This window comes from Callospermophilus lateralis, chromosome 14, assembly GCF_048772815.1.
Source record: "Callospermophilus lateralis isolate mCalLat2 chromosome 14, mCalLat2.hap1, whole genome shotgun sequence".
In the NCBI taxonomy this organism is placed as follows: domain Eukaryota; kingdom Metazoa; phylum Chordata; class Mammalia; order Rodentia; family Sciuridae; genus Callospermophilus; species Callospermophilus lateralis.
In genome coordinates, this window is record NC_135318.1 from 55,536,572 (window position 1) to 55,554,356 (window position 17,785).

Consider the following 17,785-nt stretch of genomic DNA (forward strand, 5'->3'; position numbering starts at 1 on the left):
TCTGCAATGAAAAATATATATAACTAACATGTGTCAGGTGCTTTAGTAGATAGTTTACATATCAACACATTTACTTCTTCTGAAAACTCTGTGATTTATTAGAATTGCCTCTTTGCAGAGGAAAACAAAGTTCAGAGATAGAGGTAAGGTGAAACAGTTAAGGCACGGAGCTGCCTCTGGCACCTTGGCCTTGTGATTTGCAAATAAGTTTTTTTTTAAATTGGCTTTACTGTAAATGGGACTTTAATTTTATTTGCTCTTTTATTCTCTTTTTTTGTATGGAATATTGACATGTGAAATATGGAATATAATTTTCTTTGTCTTTATGTATGTGTGTAAGATAATAATATAATCCAAGAATGTGGAAAAGAAGGAATCTCCAAAGATAAAACCCAAGTAAACATGACCCAGCAAAGAAAGCGAGTAATTTCATCAGGAAATTCAGAAAGTATATCAGCAGAAGATGATGCAGGAAAAAAGTGCAAAAATGCTGATCAAGAAGAGTCTGTCATTTCATCCAAGGTGATTTTTTAAAAATGTATTATTTGACTATTTACTTTCTTATGCCTCTTAGTGGAGCCCCTTTTCCTTCTGGAAAAATGTATCCAGTCCCTATGGACTCAACTTTGCTTACTTATAGAGTCAAGTTTTATAAGTGAAAGCAAAATATATTATGGCTCATATATATTTGACATAAAAACTTATTAAAATTAAACTTTTCTTAGATAAACTTTGAGCCTTCACACATTCTACTCTTTGACCTCTGAACATATCAATTACCTTTGCCTTTTTTTTCAGAAGAGAAATTATTTTATTCAAAAGAACATCTACGGTATATATGTTTTACTTTGCTTATTCCAAGTCATAAAGTTTGATAACCATGAGAAAAACTTTATATCTTTTAAATTGATAAAGAATACTAAGCAAACCAAGATATTCGAGGTATTTTTGAAATTTTGATGACATCAAGGGAGTATTACAGACAAGTCCCAGAAAGAACTGAGCTCTGCTTGGCTAATTGTTCTTCCTCCTTTAAGGGTTCTGCAGGAGATTTACCTCTCCTTTATGCAGAGCTTTCTGGTATAGCTGGGCCAAAGAACATGACTGAGACTGAAGGCCTGAGTAGGGCCTTTCCAGAGCCCACCTGCATCTCTGCCCACTTTCTTTCAGCTGGTCCTGTAGAAATGGCTACATTGCAGAACAGGTGAGAGAGTGAAAAATGAGAGAAAACAATAGGTTGGGCTCACCTGTCTAGTCAGATGGAGGGCAGTTGCCAATTATTAAGAACTCAGAGAACAGTTTTGGTGAGGCCTTCAGAGCAGAAGTGGGATTGTTTACTTGGGAAAAAATGAATTATATTCTCTTAAAGAAAAATAGAAAGAAGGGATAGAAATCACCTCCCCCCTGCCAGTCCTTGTTCCTAAGATTCTTACTCATTTGTTCCGTGTGGTCTGTTTATTAGAATGTTAGTATTTTAATGTGCCCTCAAAGTTGAAAGCTACTGATAAACCACCATTCGGCATCACAGAGGAAACTGAGTCCCAAGATCACATTGCTAGAAACCCCAACTCTCAAATAGATCCTTTCATTTGGGATACAATGGATTTTTCTCCTATATAGATTAGATTGTGTGAAAGGGTTTGTGACTGTAATCACTGTGCTTCATGAATTAGTTCATATTTTTCACTTTGCTCTGAAGTAGTTCACATTTTTCATCAGTTCTTGTGTCTTTCTGAAACTCTTAACCAGTTATGTAATTGTCTATTTTAGAAGTGAAAATTAGAGTTCTTGAATTGATTAATGAAAAGAAAGGTTGCTATGGTTTGAATGTTTTTGTCCCCTCCAAAAATTTATGTTGAAACTTAATCCACAGTGCAACAGTTTTGGGGGTGGGTTTGCTCATGAGGTCCTTACCCTCATGAATGAATTAAAAATGCTGTAACAGGGGTTGGGTTTATGGCTCAGTGGTATATTGCTCGCCTAGCACAGGTGGGGTGCTGGGTTCAATCCTCAGCACCACATAAAAATAAAATAAAGTTATTGTGTCCAACTACAACTAAAACAAAAAAATATTTTTAAAATGCTATAACAAGGGTTTTTAAGAGTGGGTTTACCCTTTTTGCTTTTCCGTTACCTCAGAAGAAAACATTTGTTCTCTTTTGCCCTTCTATCTTCTACCCTATAAGGAGACTTCATCTTGGGCTTCCCAGACCCTAGAACTGGGAGAGAATAACTTTATTTTTTTATAAATTACTGCAGTATTCTGTTACAACAGCACAAAACAGATGAAAATAATGGTATTTTTTTAAAACATAATTTTACATAAATCATGAACTTTGTCAGAAGTAATACTAGGAAGCCTGATCCAGTTTAAAGCAAAATAGAATTGTAAGGTGTATCTGCTCTTTTTTGCTGTGAAATAAGCAACCCCAACACTTAGTGGCTCACTACAACAAAGATTTATTATTTCTTATAATTCCATGAGTTGGCTGGGTCAATTTGGACAATTTTTCTGTGGCATATTTTTAATGTCTGCTGGGCTACATTTTAACTAGGAGCTATGCTGAAGCTGGAGCATATGAGATGGCTCCAGGAACATCAGTGGTGCCTCATCAAGGGTGATGGATAACTAGGAACTGGCTGGGTCTCCCACCTTCCACTTACCGTTAATTAGTCTAGACTGAACATCTTTATTGACAGCTGGATACTAAGAAGGTCAAAGAAGCTGCCAGATCTTTTAAGATGTAGAGCTAGAACTGTTACTGTGCCATTTCTACCACATTCTTTTCATCAGAATAAGTCACCAGGTCCCAGGTAGATGGGATAGCTGGTAGAAGAGCAAAAGAAATTTAAATATAAGTTGAGAATCCCTAACCTAAAAATCCAAAATCTGAAATACCTTGAAATTTGAAACTTTTTTGCACTATAAAGAGCTCAAAAAGTTATGGATTTTTAAGTATTTCAGATTTGGGGTTTTCAGATTAGGGATGCTCAACCCAATAAAATCTACTCAAATATTCCCAAATCCAAAAAATTGAAATCTAAAACATTCTGGTCCTAAACATTTTGGTTAAGGGATACTCAACCTGTAGTAGGCGGGAAACTACTTTTCTTAGAAGTTTGATATAATGGATGGCAGCAATGTGAGGTGGGAACTTTTGCAGAGGGAGGGAGGACCTTGAAATGTTTTCATCCACAGAAATAACCCTTTTAGCTCTTTAGAGGAGAGTTTAAAAGAGAACAAGTTGAAAGTCTCAGAGAGGGAAGAGATTATGGCATTAAAACAGTCAGGAAATAAAGAGAATTAGAGGCAGGGCAGTGACTAAAAGGATAGTGAAGTGGCATTGGATTAGAAAAATATTTATGAAAGCAAAACTGCAGAACTTGTTGCTTAGATTTGGGGAAAGTACAGGAATAAAGGACTTCTAAATTTTTGGCAAGGATTAATGGATATGTTCTGTTGTCAGAAACTGGTAGAGAATACAGACAGGATTTCAGCTTTGGCATTTTGAGTTGAAGCGCATAGAATAATTGAGGCGGAAATGTTGAGCTAATGTTAGAATATATGAATTTGAAGCTTAGGAATGAGGTTATGGCCAGGAAGTTGGTTTTTTTCAGACATTAACATGTGTATACTAATGGAATCGATGTAGGACTTACAAGGCAACTAACTGGCACAGACATTCGTGCCAAGGAAAGCTTAGAAACAACAACAAATTATCTCATTGAATTCATTCTAGAAGGAAGTTCTTTTTCCTGTTCTTTGTAGTATATTAAACTTCAGATGGTTGAGGGACAGGAGAGGACTTCTTGGGCAATTTAATAGACTATTTTAATAGCTTTAACAGTACATTCCAGCCACCTGTAAGCACCAATATTGCCTTCTACCAGCTTCATGCTCTTTGTTCTCTGAAGTTTTAAACATGTATTTTCAGATTGTAGGGGATCTGGCCATTCTACCACGAATCTCCAGCTTTCTATACTTAATCCTTCACATTTGCATCAATTCTTAATAAATTAGCAATGTGAAATGCTTAGAAAAAAATGGAGCTCTCTGTTTTCCTCCTACCCTTCATATAGAGAGCCTTCCATCTTTTCTGTTCCCTCATTCACCAGTTGCTTTAGCTCATGACCTTTTAATTGGCATAGTACAGATTTATATCTCAGCAAACTTACAGAATACTTCAGGTAATGGATTTTGGGATCATTTATAAATAATTGAAACAATGTTAAATTCTTGAATGCCAAGGTTCTACTGTATATCAATATTTCATGGAGTTCCATAAAGAGCATTATGAATTCTAACTTTTGTACCTCTTAAAATATATTTGAGAATTCCTGATCCATAGTACTGCTATTCCTTTCTTTTTTAGAGAGTAAATTGGCATGTCAATTAAACATATTCCTTGTGAGGCCTTAGGTTTTTTAAATACAACAAATTCTTCTTTATATTTAATGAAATTAGAGAGTGTTGAACTATAATGCTATAGATTTCATTTCTTGTATTTCATTTTCTTTGGATTTTCAGGGTTTTTTTAATTTCTTGCAGACATCACAATAAAGGAGTGCATTACATTCATAATTTTTTTGCATTGCAATTCTTAATACACCTTTATACCACAATTTATCAAATCTCTATTTGTATATAAGGTATGTTGACACCAAATTCACATCTTCGTACATTAATTTGTATAATGATGACCATCTCCTTCCACTATCCTTGCTATTCCCATACTCCCTCCCTTTCCCTTCCACCCCTGTTCCCTAATGGGGTTGGGAGAAAGAGCAAAGGAGGAAGATTACCTCTGGATTTTCAGTTTTTATGTAGCAAAATACTATATGCTTTTTGTTAAAAGCAGATTTGGAAGCATGTGGATTAAACACTTTGATTTGCCTTATCCTTGGACCTACTTTATGTATTCGTTTTATGTATTCATTCAAGCTTTACATATTATTGGCATAAGTAAATACACATATAAATACATGGGAAGTTTTTTTTAAGCTAAAGAGTATTATAGTAGGGTTTTCGGAAGATGGCGGCGAAGGGAGTGCAGCACCCCCGTGTACCGCGTCACTGAGCAGGAAAATGACAAGGTAGAATGGCTAAAAGCTAGCTTGTTAGGAATTTCCAGCAAAATTGGGGTGCTCCGAAACCTAGAGGAAGGATTTCCATCACATAAGGACCAGCTACTGGGGCTCAAACGCGAGAGATTTGTCCGCACGGAGGGTCACGCTGCGTATTCAGCAAATCGCCCCGCGACCAGAGTCTGCAGCGCTCGCTGGGAAACGATGATGAGATAACAAACAAAGATACAGTGCTACGGATTCTGTAGGCTCCCGCCAGCTGTGCAAATACTGTACTCAGAGCTGAATTCTGGGCTTGAGATGGGGAAGGAAGCCATCCAATTCGGTTCTCAACATCGGTCTGACCACAGAGGAAGCCAGCGGCCACCATCTTGGAGAGCTGACGTCATCATCTCTGTTTTTGACTGATCACAGCTCTTTCAGCTATAGAACAGCTGGGAAAACTTAAGGGCCCCTCCCAGCTCTCCTGTGAGCGCGATAGCCAGACCGAGGGAATCAGGAGTGGCGCGGGAGCCGCAGCACCGCGGGACTCCCAGCTACCGCTCCCACCAGTGCTGACAACTGAGATCTCTTGCACCAGATACCGGGGGCGTGGCTACCAGAAGGTAAGCAAATTCACTGGGGGTTCTCAGCCCCAAGCTCTACAAACTTAGGGTCTGAGGGAGGCAAACACGGACAGTGTGCCCAGGCGCTAATGAAAACAGGGCTCCCAGGAGCATCAGACCTGGCGTGTAGCCAGTATTGTGGTGAGTGTCACAGGTGAGCAGGGCCTGGCTCGAGGAAACACAAGAGAAGGCCCTAGACACTCAGGATTGGAGACCCGCCCAGTCTGGGAGGAAGAGCTGTACAGTGACTGGTTCCCACCTATTGAGAGGAGAAGCTTGACCCAGTGGGCACAGCTCCACCTACTGGAAGAGAAGTAAATCGAACTCTATGACTGCATTTGTTATTACTATTATTATTATTATTGTTGTTGTTGTTGTTATTTTTTTTTAATTTGGTTTTTTTTTTCTCTTTTCTTTCATTTTCATTTTCTTTTTTGTGGTTGCTGTTCTTTAATTTTTTTATGTTATGTTTTTAATTTTTTTAACCTTTTTAAATATTTATGATTATTTTTTTTTAAATTTTAACTTTCATTTTTTTATTATCATTATTATCTTTTTTAAAAAATTTCTTTCTTCCCCTATTTTCTATTTTTTTTGTCCTTTCATCTCTTTACAATTTTCTTATTCCCCCTTTTTTGAGTTCTACTTGCCTACCCTCATTCTCTTTAGTGACTTCTTCCCTTCCCTTCTAATATCTTTCCTCCCAAGCATCAAATAAATTTATAAGAGTCAACAGTAACTCAGCAATCAAACAGAAAAAGAAGTAATATGAGCAGCATAAAAAAACAAGGAAGAAAGGGAGTACAAACAATGAAGGACAGCCTAAATATTCAGGAGGACCTAGAGTCACCAGAAAAATGGTCATATAAAGAACTCAAAGAACACCTTAGACAGATGGAATGGAACCTTAAAGAGGATACGAGACAGCAAATTCAAACAGGGAAAGAACACATTGAAAATGAATTACATAAACAGATAAAAGAAGAAGTAAAGCATCTTTATCAGGAGATAGAGATTATTAAAAAAAATCAAACAGTAATTCTAGAAATGAAGGAAACGATAAACCAAATTAGAAACTCAATTGAGAGTATTACTAACAGAGTGGAGCAAGTAGAAGCCAGAACGTCAGATAATGAAGACAAAATATATCATCTTGAAAAGAGTCTAGCCAACTCAGAAAGGCTGGTAGAAAATCATGAGAAAAACATCCAAGAGATATGGGATAACATTAAAAAACCAAACATACGAGTCATCGGGATAGAGGAAGGTACAGAGAATCGAACCAAGGGAATGAATAACCTTCTGAATGAAATAATAACAGAAAACTTTCCAGAAATAAAAAAGGAAACGGATATACAAATTGTAGATGCATACAGAACACCGAGCACACAAAATCACAGTAGACCAACGCCAAGACACATTGTTATGAAGATAGCCAATATACAGAACAAAGAGAAAATATTAAAAGCTACAAGAGAAAGGAGGCAGATTACATTCAGGGGTAAACCAATAAGGTTAACAACAGATTTTTCATCACAGATGCTGAAAGCGAGAAGATCCTGAAATAACATATTTCAAACACTGAAAGACAATGGATGCCAACCAAGAATTCTGTATCCAGCAAAATTAAGCTTCAGGTACGATAACGAAATAAAAATCTTTCATGATAAACAAAAGCTAAAAGAATTTGCAGCCAGAAAACCAGCATTGCAAAGCGTCTTGAGCAAAACACTACACAAGGAAGAAATGAAAAACGACAACCAAAACCATCAGTGGGAAGAGCCTCGGTAATGACAGAGGACAGCGGGTAAAGCTAATCATGGAGAAACAAACTAAATTAAAAAAAAAAAAAGATAATTAAACATGGCTGGCAGTACAAACCATATATCAATAGTAATTCTAAACGTTAATGGCTTAAACTCACCAATAAAGCGACATAGGCTGGTAACATGGATTAAAAAAACAAATCCAACAATATGTTGCCTCCAGGAGACACATCTGATTGGAAAAGACATACACAGACTGAAGGTGAAAGGGTGGGAAAAAATATACCACGCACACGGTCCTCGGAAGCAAGCAGGGGTGGCCATCCTCATATGGAATAAAATCAACTTCAAGACTAAGTTAATCAAAAGGGATAAGGAAGGACATTATATACTGTTAAAAGGAACCATTCACCAACAAGACATAACAATTATCAATATTTATGCACCAAATAATGGTGCTGCAACGTTCATAAAACAAATTCTCCTCAAGTTCAAGAATCAAATAGACCACAACACAATAATTATGGGTGACTTCAACACACCTCTCTCACCATTGGACAAATCCTCCAAACAAAAGTTGAATAAAGAGAGTATAGAGCTTAATATCTCAATCATTGACCTAGACTTAACTGACATATATAGAATATATCAACCATCATCAAGTGGATATACTTTTTTCTCAGCAGCACATGGATCCTTCTCAAAAATAGACCATATATTATGCCATAGGGCAACACTCAGTAAATATAAAGGGGTGGAGATAATACCATGTATTTTATCTGATCATAATGGAATGAAACTGGAAATCAATGATAAAAGAAGGAAGGAAAAATCCTACATCACATGGAAAATGAACAATATGTTACTGAATGATCAATGGGTTACAGAAGACATAAAGGAGGAAATCAAAAAATTCTTAGAGATAAATGAAAATACAGATACAACACATAGGAATCTATGGGACACAATGAAAGCAGTTTTAAGAGGGAAATTCATCGCCTGGAGGTCATTCCTCAAAAAAAGGAAAAACCAACAAATAAATGAGCTCACACTTCATCTCAAAGCCCTAGAAAAGGAAGAGCAAAACAATAGCAAATGTAGCAGAAGGCAAGAAATAATTAAAATCAGAGCGGAAATCAACGAAATTGAAACAAAAGAAACTATTGAAAAAATTGACAAAACTAAAAGTTGGTTCTTCGAAAAAATAAATAAGATCGACAGACCCTTAGCCATGCTAACGAAGAGAAGAAGAGAGAGAACTCAAATTACTAACATATGGGATGAAAAAGGCAAGATCACAACAGATGCTACAGAAATACAGAAGACAATTAGAAATTATTTTGAAAACCTATATTCCAATAAAATAGAAGAGAGTGAAGACATCGATAAATTTCTTAAATCCTATGATTTGCCCAGACTAAGTCAGGAGGATACACACAATTTGAACAGACCATATCAATGGATGAGATTGAAGAAGCAATCAAAAGATTACCAACCAAGAAAAGCCCAGGACCGGATGGGTATACAGCGGAGTTTTACAAAACCTTTAAAGAAGAATTAATACCAATACTTTTCAAGTTATTTCAGGAAATAGAAAAAGAGGGAGCTTTGCCAAATTCATTCTATGAGGCCAACATCACCCTGATTCCAAAACCAGACAAAGACACCTCAAAGAAAGAAAACTACAGACCAATATCTCTGATGAACCTAGATGCAAAAATCCTCAATAAAATTCTGGCGAATCGGATACAAAGGCACATCAAAAAAATTGTGCACCATGATCAAGTAGGATTCATCCCTGGGATGCAAGGATGGTTCAATATACGGAAGTCAATAAATGTTATTCACCACATAAATAGACTTAAAGATAAGAACCATATGATCATCTCGATAGACGCAGAAAAAGCATTCGACAAAGTACAGCATCCCTTTATGTTCAAAACATTAGAAAAACTAGGGATAACAGGAACTTTCCTCGACATTGTAAAAGCTATCTATGCTAAGCCTCAGGCTAGCATCATTCTGAATGGAGAAAAATTGAAGGCATTCCCTCTAAAATCAGGAACAAGACAGGGATGCCCTCTATCACCACTTCTATTCAATATAGTTCTTGAAACACTGGCCAGAGCAATTAGACAGACGAAAGAAATTAAAGGCATAAAAATAGGAAAAGAAGAACTTAAATTATCACTGTTTGCGGATGACATGATTCTATACCTAGAAGACCCAAAAGGGTCTACAAAAAAACTACTAGAACTAATAAATGAATTCAGCAAAGTGGCAGGATATAAAATCAACACACATAAATCAAAGGCATTTCTGTATATCAGCGACAAAACTTCTGAATCGGAAATGAGGAAAAACACTCCATTCACAATGTCCTCAAAAAAAATAAAATACTTGGGAATCAACCTAACAAAGAGGTGAAAGACTTATACAATGAAAACTACAGAACCCTAAAGAGAGAAATAGAAGAAGGTCTTAGAAGATGGAAAAATATACCCTGTTCATGGATAGGCAGAACTAACATCATCAAAATGGCGATATTACCAAAAGTTCTCTATAGATTTAATGCAATGCCAATCAAAATCCCAATGGCATTTCTTGTAGAAATAGAGAAAGCAGTCAGGAAATTCATATGGAAAAATAAAAGACCCAGAATAGCAAAAGCAATTCTAAGCAGGAAGTGTGAATCAGGCTGTATAGCGATACCAGATTTCAAACTATATTACAGAGCAATTGTAACAAAAACAACATGGTACTGGTACCAAAACAGGCAGGTGGACCAATGGTACAGAATAGAGGACACAGAGACTAATCCACAAAGCTACAACTATCTTATATTTGATAAAGGAGCTAAAAGCATGCAATGGAGGAAGGATAGCATCTTCAACAAATGGTGTTGGGAAAACTGGAAATCCATATGCAACAAAATGAAACTGAATCCCCTCCTCTCGCCATGCACAAAAGTTAACTCAAAGTGGATCAAGGAATTAGATATCAAATCAGAGACTCTGCGTCTGATAGAAGAAAAAGTTGGCTCCGATCTACATATTGTGGGGTCGGGCTCCAAATTCCTTAATAGGACACCCATAGCACAAGAGTTAATAACAAGAATCAACAAATGGGACTTACTTAAACTGAAAAGTTTTTTCTCAGCAAGAGAAACAATAAGAGAGGTAAATAGGGAGCCTACATCATGGGAACAAATTTTTACTCCTCACACTTCAGATAGAGCTCTAATATCCAGAGTATACAAAGAACTCAAAAAATTAGACAATAATATAACAAATAACCCAATCAATAAATGGGCCAAGGACCTGAACAGACACTTCTCTGAGGAGGACATGCAATCAATCAACAAGTACATGAAAAAATGCTCACCATCTCTAGCAGTCAGAGAAATGCAAATCAAAACCACCCTAAGATACCATCTCACTCTAGTAAGATTGGCAGCCATTATGAAGTCAAACAACAACAAGTGCTGGCGAGGATGTGGGGAAAAGGGTACTCTGGTACATTGCTGGTGGGACTGCAAACTGATGCTGCCAATTTGGAAAGCAGTATGGAGATTCCTGGGAAAGCTGGGAATGGAACCACCATTTGACCCAGCCATTGCCCTTCTCGGTCTATTCCCTGAAGACCTTAAAAGAGCATACTACAGAGATACTGCCACATCGATGTTCATAGCAGCACAATTCACAATTGCTAGACTGTGGAACCAACCCAGATGCCCTTCAATAGATGAATGGATAAAAAAATTGTGGCATTTATACACCATGGAGTATTACGCAGCACTAAAAATGACAAAATCATGGAATTTGCAGGGAAATGGATGGCATTAGAGCAGATTATGCTTAGTGAAGCTAGCCAATCCCTAAAAAACAAATACCAAATGTCTTCTTTGATATAATGAGAGCAACTAAGAACAGAGCACAGAGGAAGAGCAGGAAGAAAAGATTAACATTAATCAGAGACATGAGGTGGGAGGGAAAGGGAGAGAAAAGGGAATTTGCATGGAAATGGAGGGAGACCCTCAATGTTATACAAAATTACATATAAGAAGTTGTGAGGGGAAGGGGAAAATAAACAAGGAGGGAAATGAATTACAGTAGATGGGGTAGAGAGAGAAGATGGGAGGGTTAGGGGAGGGGAGGGAGGATAGTAGAGGATAGGAAAGGTAGCAGAATACAACAGTTACTAATAGGGCACTATGTAAAAATGTGGATGTGTAACCGATGTGATTCTGCAATCTGTATTTGGGGTAAAAATGGGAGTTCATAATCCACTTGAATCTAATATATGTAATATGAGATGTCAAGAGCTTTGTAATATTTTGAACAACCAATAAAAAAAAAAGAATATTCACATTGCTGTGCAATCAACCATCACCACCATCTGCCTCTAGAAAAGTCTTGTTTTTGAAATAAAGTTTTTGTGGATAAAATTTTTAAAAAAGTATTATAGTATACATATTGCTCTTGTTTAGTTAAAAACATCTTTAAATATGTCATTATTACTTTAATGTCCCATTCTATCCCCAGGCTTTACACAAAGAGAACCAAGATGCCAGAACCTTTTAAGGTCTAGGATAGTGCAGTGTTTGTGGGGAGAATTTACCTCCTTCCTTTCTAAAAGGCACTGTAAGATAATTAGTTATGGAGTTTAGAAATTCCAGCAGGAATGAGAGACTGACATTTTATTGGATATCTGCTTAGGTAATGGAATTGCTGATCTATCCCATGGCTGAAGGGGGAAAAAGAAAATTGGAAAGAGCTGGCCAAGTGTGGGGAGGTACGTCAGGATTGCCCCATTCCCGTCCTAGAGTTTCAGTTGCTGGTACGTTCCAGATGGTCCTGTAGTAGTGGTATGAGACTGGGATGGAGCAGCTTAGAAGCAATGTATGTTGTTAGAGATGTGACATGAATGCTACCAGCCAAGGCTAAGCTACAAGAGCTAGACAAATGATCGCTTTCCCCGTGGGTTATCTATTACTATACAGAACCACAGTAAGATCTAGGTTAGTTCCATTTGCAAGGTGAATAGTATTAAGTAGTATTTTGAAATTTATTGTATTTATTTGAAATATATGCCATATTTCTTAAAAAAGAAAGAAAAATATTAAGACACTTAAGTAAATTCTTCAGAAGAAGTCATATCAATAATAACTTAAGAAATTTTAACTATTGGATTCTAAGTAATATCAAACCAGCTTTTTCTATCTGGCAGTAATATATATGAGTTCCTTACTTATATATGGAGATGAGCATTTATGTGTAACTGTTATGTAGTCATCACATCGTATGAATGGTTACCAGGATGGCTTGTATGTATCTGAGCAATGCTTCTACTTCACAGGAAGGATAAGTTATTAAGAGATATTTAACAAGATAAGACTAGGATTATTCTTTGTGCTAGTGGTAAGTATAAATTTAAAAGCTTCTACAGTACTAATGAAAATGTTTATTTATTTCAAAACATCTTTAAATTGGTTAAACTTTTATATGGAAATGCTTTTTTTCTGAATTTGTCATTGCATACCTTCTTGCAGATTTTTTTTTTGATTGTGTGAGCTAGGAACAGTTTTACCATTCAGCTACAGAAAAACCATAATTATATTTAGAGGGTAGAAATAAAGTATTTCCGTAATTTTATAAGATAATAAGGACAGTATATGGGAACAGAATGACACATGTTTGAACAGACATTTAAGAGCTGTTTTTGAGAGATTATATTCAAATGAAATTAAATATCTTTATGTTTCATTTGTATTTTTCTGATTATTTTTCATTGAACGTCTGACATAATTATAAAGGTTTAGTGCAACTTTAAATTTATTTTCTAATAGTTGCAAATTGTTTTAAAGTTGCTAAACTAGAGATGTTGTGGAGGAGATTTGTCCTATCCTTGGTTCTTATGTCTTTGCTGAGAATTCAGAAACACACACACAAAACTTAGAAGTATGAAACAGCTTTAAAAGTCTCCACTTCCCAGATCCACCTACTATTGGATTGACAGTTATTTGTCTCATATTTTGCTTTCCCAGGGACTCAGGGTCTTGTGACAGTCACAAGTTCTATTTTTTTTCTGGTCAGCATTGTTTGTGTATCTTGTTTAAGATATTTCAGCAATTTGGCCCTTTTGAGCAAACATGTCCTTACCCCTGGTTTTTACCCCCTGAGTACATCTATCTTCCTCCTCTTATAAAAGGAGTAGTTTAGAGAGCTGAGATCAGGCCAGGGTCTGGGAAGGCTATCTTGTCAGACCTTGAGGTGCCACTGATGCAGGACTGTTGATTTACTGATTTGTTCTTCACTAAGTATTTCTTAAATCCCTGGCCCACTGCTCATGTCAAACTGCTACCTAACAGAGAAAGAAAATAGTGATTTTTTTTTAAGTAACTTTAAAATGTGAATCTTGAAAGTTTTAAAATTTTACAGATTACATGGATATTGTAGTTTCATGCTTCTGTGCTTAAATTTCTTTCAAAAACATTTCACTTATTTCAGATTTTTTTATTTTTTAATAGGAAATGCCAGAATCATTTTCTACAGTTACTCTGAGTAGTACAGATATAAATACTATGAAGACAAATACACAGAGAAATGAAATTCCAGTAGAGGAGCTTGGTAATGTTTCTGAACATAAAATCATAACTAAAGGAACACCAAATAAAGAGGACAAGGCAGTGAGCTATTCTGAAAGTTATCCGAGTGTTCCAGGCAAGTCATCCTGCGGTGAATCTCAAGGATCTCATCCCGAGTCTACCTCTGATTCCTTCAGTCCTGAAACTTTGCATTCAAAAACAAGTGATTCAGTTCCAGGAGGTTCCGAAGAAAACAAAGTCAAGAGAACATCCTGCATGTATGGGGCAAACTGCTACAGGTAAAATGAAATTAGAGGTAGAATATAATTTCAGTATTTTAACAGTACGTAGCTATATAGATATATGCTGTAGTATATCAAAAACCTAATAATACCCATTAGCCTAAAGTTAGGAGCTTTTCTACTGGTTTGCACTTTCTCTATATGCATTCTAGCAAATCCTGCCAGAAGCTCTTAAGATACAATGGGTCATTGAATGTTTTATATGTAGACATGCTGACTAATGCAGGAATCTGAATACTGGCGAATCCAGACTTGAAAATGGAATCACCCAGACTTAAATACCTGCCTATTTAATGTCTTAATATTCTAGAGATGGCTTCATAAATAGTTGTTGGGTATAGTCTATTATGATAATTTTTAATTATGTTTAGGCCTTGTATTGTGTATTTTTATTTATTTATTTTGGTACTATGGATTGAACCTAGGGCTAGATAAGCACTCTATCCATTGACCTAACACTCCCAGTCTTCTAAAACAACTGAATATATATTTCCTAGGTTAATTGATTGTTCCTGTATTTATATCACTTAATCACATTGTACTGTATTTTCTAACTTCATATTTTGTGAATTCAAATTATAAAATCTTAGTTTTAGACTGTAGTTTCATCTGAAATGTTTATAGTAGCACGTAAATAATTGTACAGTTAAATTTCAAAAGAATTTCTTTGAGTGCCAACTTGTCAAACTAAATATCATAGCAGTTCATTCCAGTAGAGTTTGTTGTCTTCTATGCAGATAGTATATTTACCCCATATATTCTGGTATTTTTACGTTTGTATTATTTCTTTTTAAAATTAGCATTCAAATAATTGTATTTTTCAATGTCAACAGTTCTAAGTTTTGCATTTATATACAATTTTGTCTATTTGCAGTGGCCTTATTGTATATCTAGAATGTAATATTAAAACTTATAGAGTACATAAGCCTGATCTTGCTCTGGGTTTTGAAGAATCCCATTTTGAATTTGTATTAGTTCCTTAGGCCTGCCATAACAAAATGCCACAGACTTAGTGACTTAAACAACAGAAATTTATATCTCAGAGTTCTGGAGACTAGAAGGCCTAAACCAAGGTGTTTGCAAATTTGGTTTTTTCTGAGACCTCTTCCCTTGGCTTAGAGATGGCCATTTTCTCATTTAGCCTTTTCACAGTACTGATACCTCTTTGGTGTTTCTTCCTCACTTCATAAAGATACCATTTATATTGGATTAGGGCCCTACTCTTATGACCTCATTTAACCTTAATTATCTCTTTCATAACCCTATCTACAAATACAGTCACATGGGGGACTAGGACTTAAACACAGGAATTTTGAGGGGCACACAATTCAGTCCAGAAGATGTATTCAGCACTATCATTGTCTTTGTTAAAAGGTGATTGAATGTTTTATCAAGACCATAATTCACTTATTCACATTTGATAATGATACAAGTTAGTTTTAAGTCTTACCTTTAGTTATTTCATTTTTCACTAATTTTGATATGTATATATAATTAATATGTAAAAATATTTAACATTCAAACCTTGAAAATAAAATGTTTATAATAGGGGAGAAAATGACATATATTGAGTTTTTGCTATATATGTGCATTGTAGAAATCAATTAAATGCAGCTATCTTTAGCTGCACGGATACTGCTTTGTTTCATACAATGTCTCTCTCTAGGACAATTGAATAATCTTCCTAAGTCTCCTTGCTTTCCCTCAAGATTATAAGAATAGAGTATACTGAATAGAATACTATTCTTAAATGTTAGTTTTACTCAATCCCTTGATGTCATGTTGTTGACTCCCAAATCTGTATCTCCCAAATAGATTTCTTTACTGAATTTTATTCCAGGAATATACCACTTACATCTGCAGGAACTTCAAATCCAGCATTTCTAAAACAATTAAATCTTATTTCAATCCTTTGAGAAACAAAACAACAACAGTAACATTTAACTTTATAGGAACTGTTGCTTCCAAAAAATCTTCTTTGAAGACTTTATTCCTTTGGGGTCATATAGTTTTTCTGTTTAATATCATGTGTTCCATGAATACATTACTTTTAAAAAATCAACCATAAATTGAGTTGTCTGTTATTAGCATATATGAAATTTATGTCTTAAGTATAATTTATAGCTTTTATCTATATAAACTCACATAAATCATTTAAGGTGATAGTATGTAACAATATTTTTACCTCTGGTAAATGTGAAGTAATCTTGTTGAAGACCAAACTTCCCATGAGACCAACTGGAAAAGCTAAACAGTAACATTTGAAACATCAGAGGCAGCCAAGACTTCGAGTCTCCTATTCTCCTTGTGAAAGCTGCCAAATTTTTAATGTTTCAGACTGAGGGTTGAGGGGCCAAGCAGAGTTTTGGGCAGTCTCTTGGGACAACAGTAATGGAGTTCAAGGTTTGCCAAGCAGGAGGGACCATGAATGTGGAAGCATAAATGTATTTCCTGGGAAGGAAAATATGAGTATAAGTATAAATGAATATTGACTATATAAAGAAATAATAATTTTTAAGATGTACAAAATATATTGAAGTGAATATAGCACTAAAGTGGTTGATGATTAAAGCAAGTAAAAGCATTCATAGCTTTGTAATAGCTCGTAAATTATAAGAGTAATAATTTGTATTAGATATAAGTTAAAAGTTAAATTTATAAATAACAATTATTTTTTAAAATTTATTTTTTAACAACATTATTTATTTAAAATTAATAAGAAATTTCTGAGTAATCATCCAAAAAGTACTTATATAATTAGAGGCTAATGAAAACAGAGAAATGAACTCATTTAAAAATGTGATTAACTAGAAGAAAGCAAGAAAGGAGAAAAAAGGAAACAGTTGGATAAATGGAGAAAATAGTAAGATGGTAGAGTTAATGTTATCAGTTATTAGGAATTATACGCTCACTTAATAGAGAAAGATTGTCACCCTGGATAAAAAGAAAAAAAAATTCTTTAATATATTTGTAAGATTCATACTTTAAATATAAGGACACATAAAAGTCAAAATTTTAAAGACAGAGAAACATAAACCCTTAAACTCTAAAGAAGATCTTGTGTATGCATTACTAATAAAAGATAAAGTAAGAACTAGGCTTGGCAGCACACGCTGTAATCCCAGAAGCTCGGGAGGCTAAGGCAGGAGGATCATGAGTTCAAAACCAGCCTCAGCAAGTTAGTGAAGTCCTAAGTAACTCAAATGGCTTGGAGATGTGGCTCAGTGGTTAAGTGCCTCTGAGTTCAATTCCCAGTACACACACAAAAAAAAGTAAAAATTAAGGCAAGACATTACTGAAGATATCAAAGTTATTATGGTTTGAATATCTCCTAGAATTTTTGTGTTAGAAAATTAGTCCCCAGTGTGGCAGTGTTAGGAGGTGAGGCATAGGGGGAGGTATTTGGATCATGGGAATAAAACTGTCATGAATAGATTAATG

The 17,785-nt window shown here is 35.4% G+C and overlaps 1 protein-coding gene across 4 annotated transcripts in view; it reads left to right on the top strand.

Annotated features, from left to right (window-relative positions):
• Aplf (aprataxin and PNKP like factor) overlaps window positions 1–17,785 on the top strand; it is a 105,167-nt gene that overhangs the window by 45,592 nt on the left and 41,790 nt on the right. For all 4 annotated transcript variants that reach the window (XM_076833059.1, XM_076833060.1, XM_076833058.1 and 1 more), the window contains 2 exons: window positions 341–522; window positions 13,986–14,341. In XM_076833059.1, coding sequence (XP_076689174.1) covers window positions 341–522; window positions 13,986–14,341 — 538 coding nt within the window. The remainder of the gene's footprint in view (window positions 1–340; window positions 523–13,985; window positions 14,342–17,785) is intronic.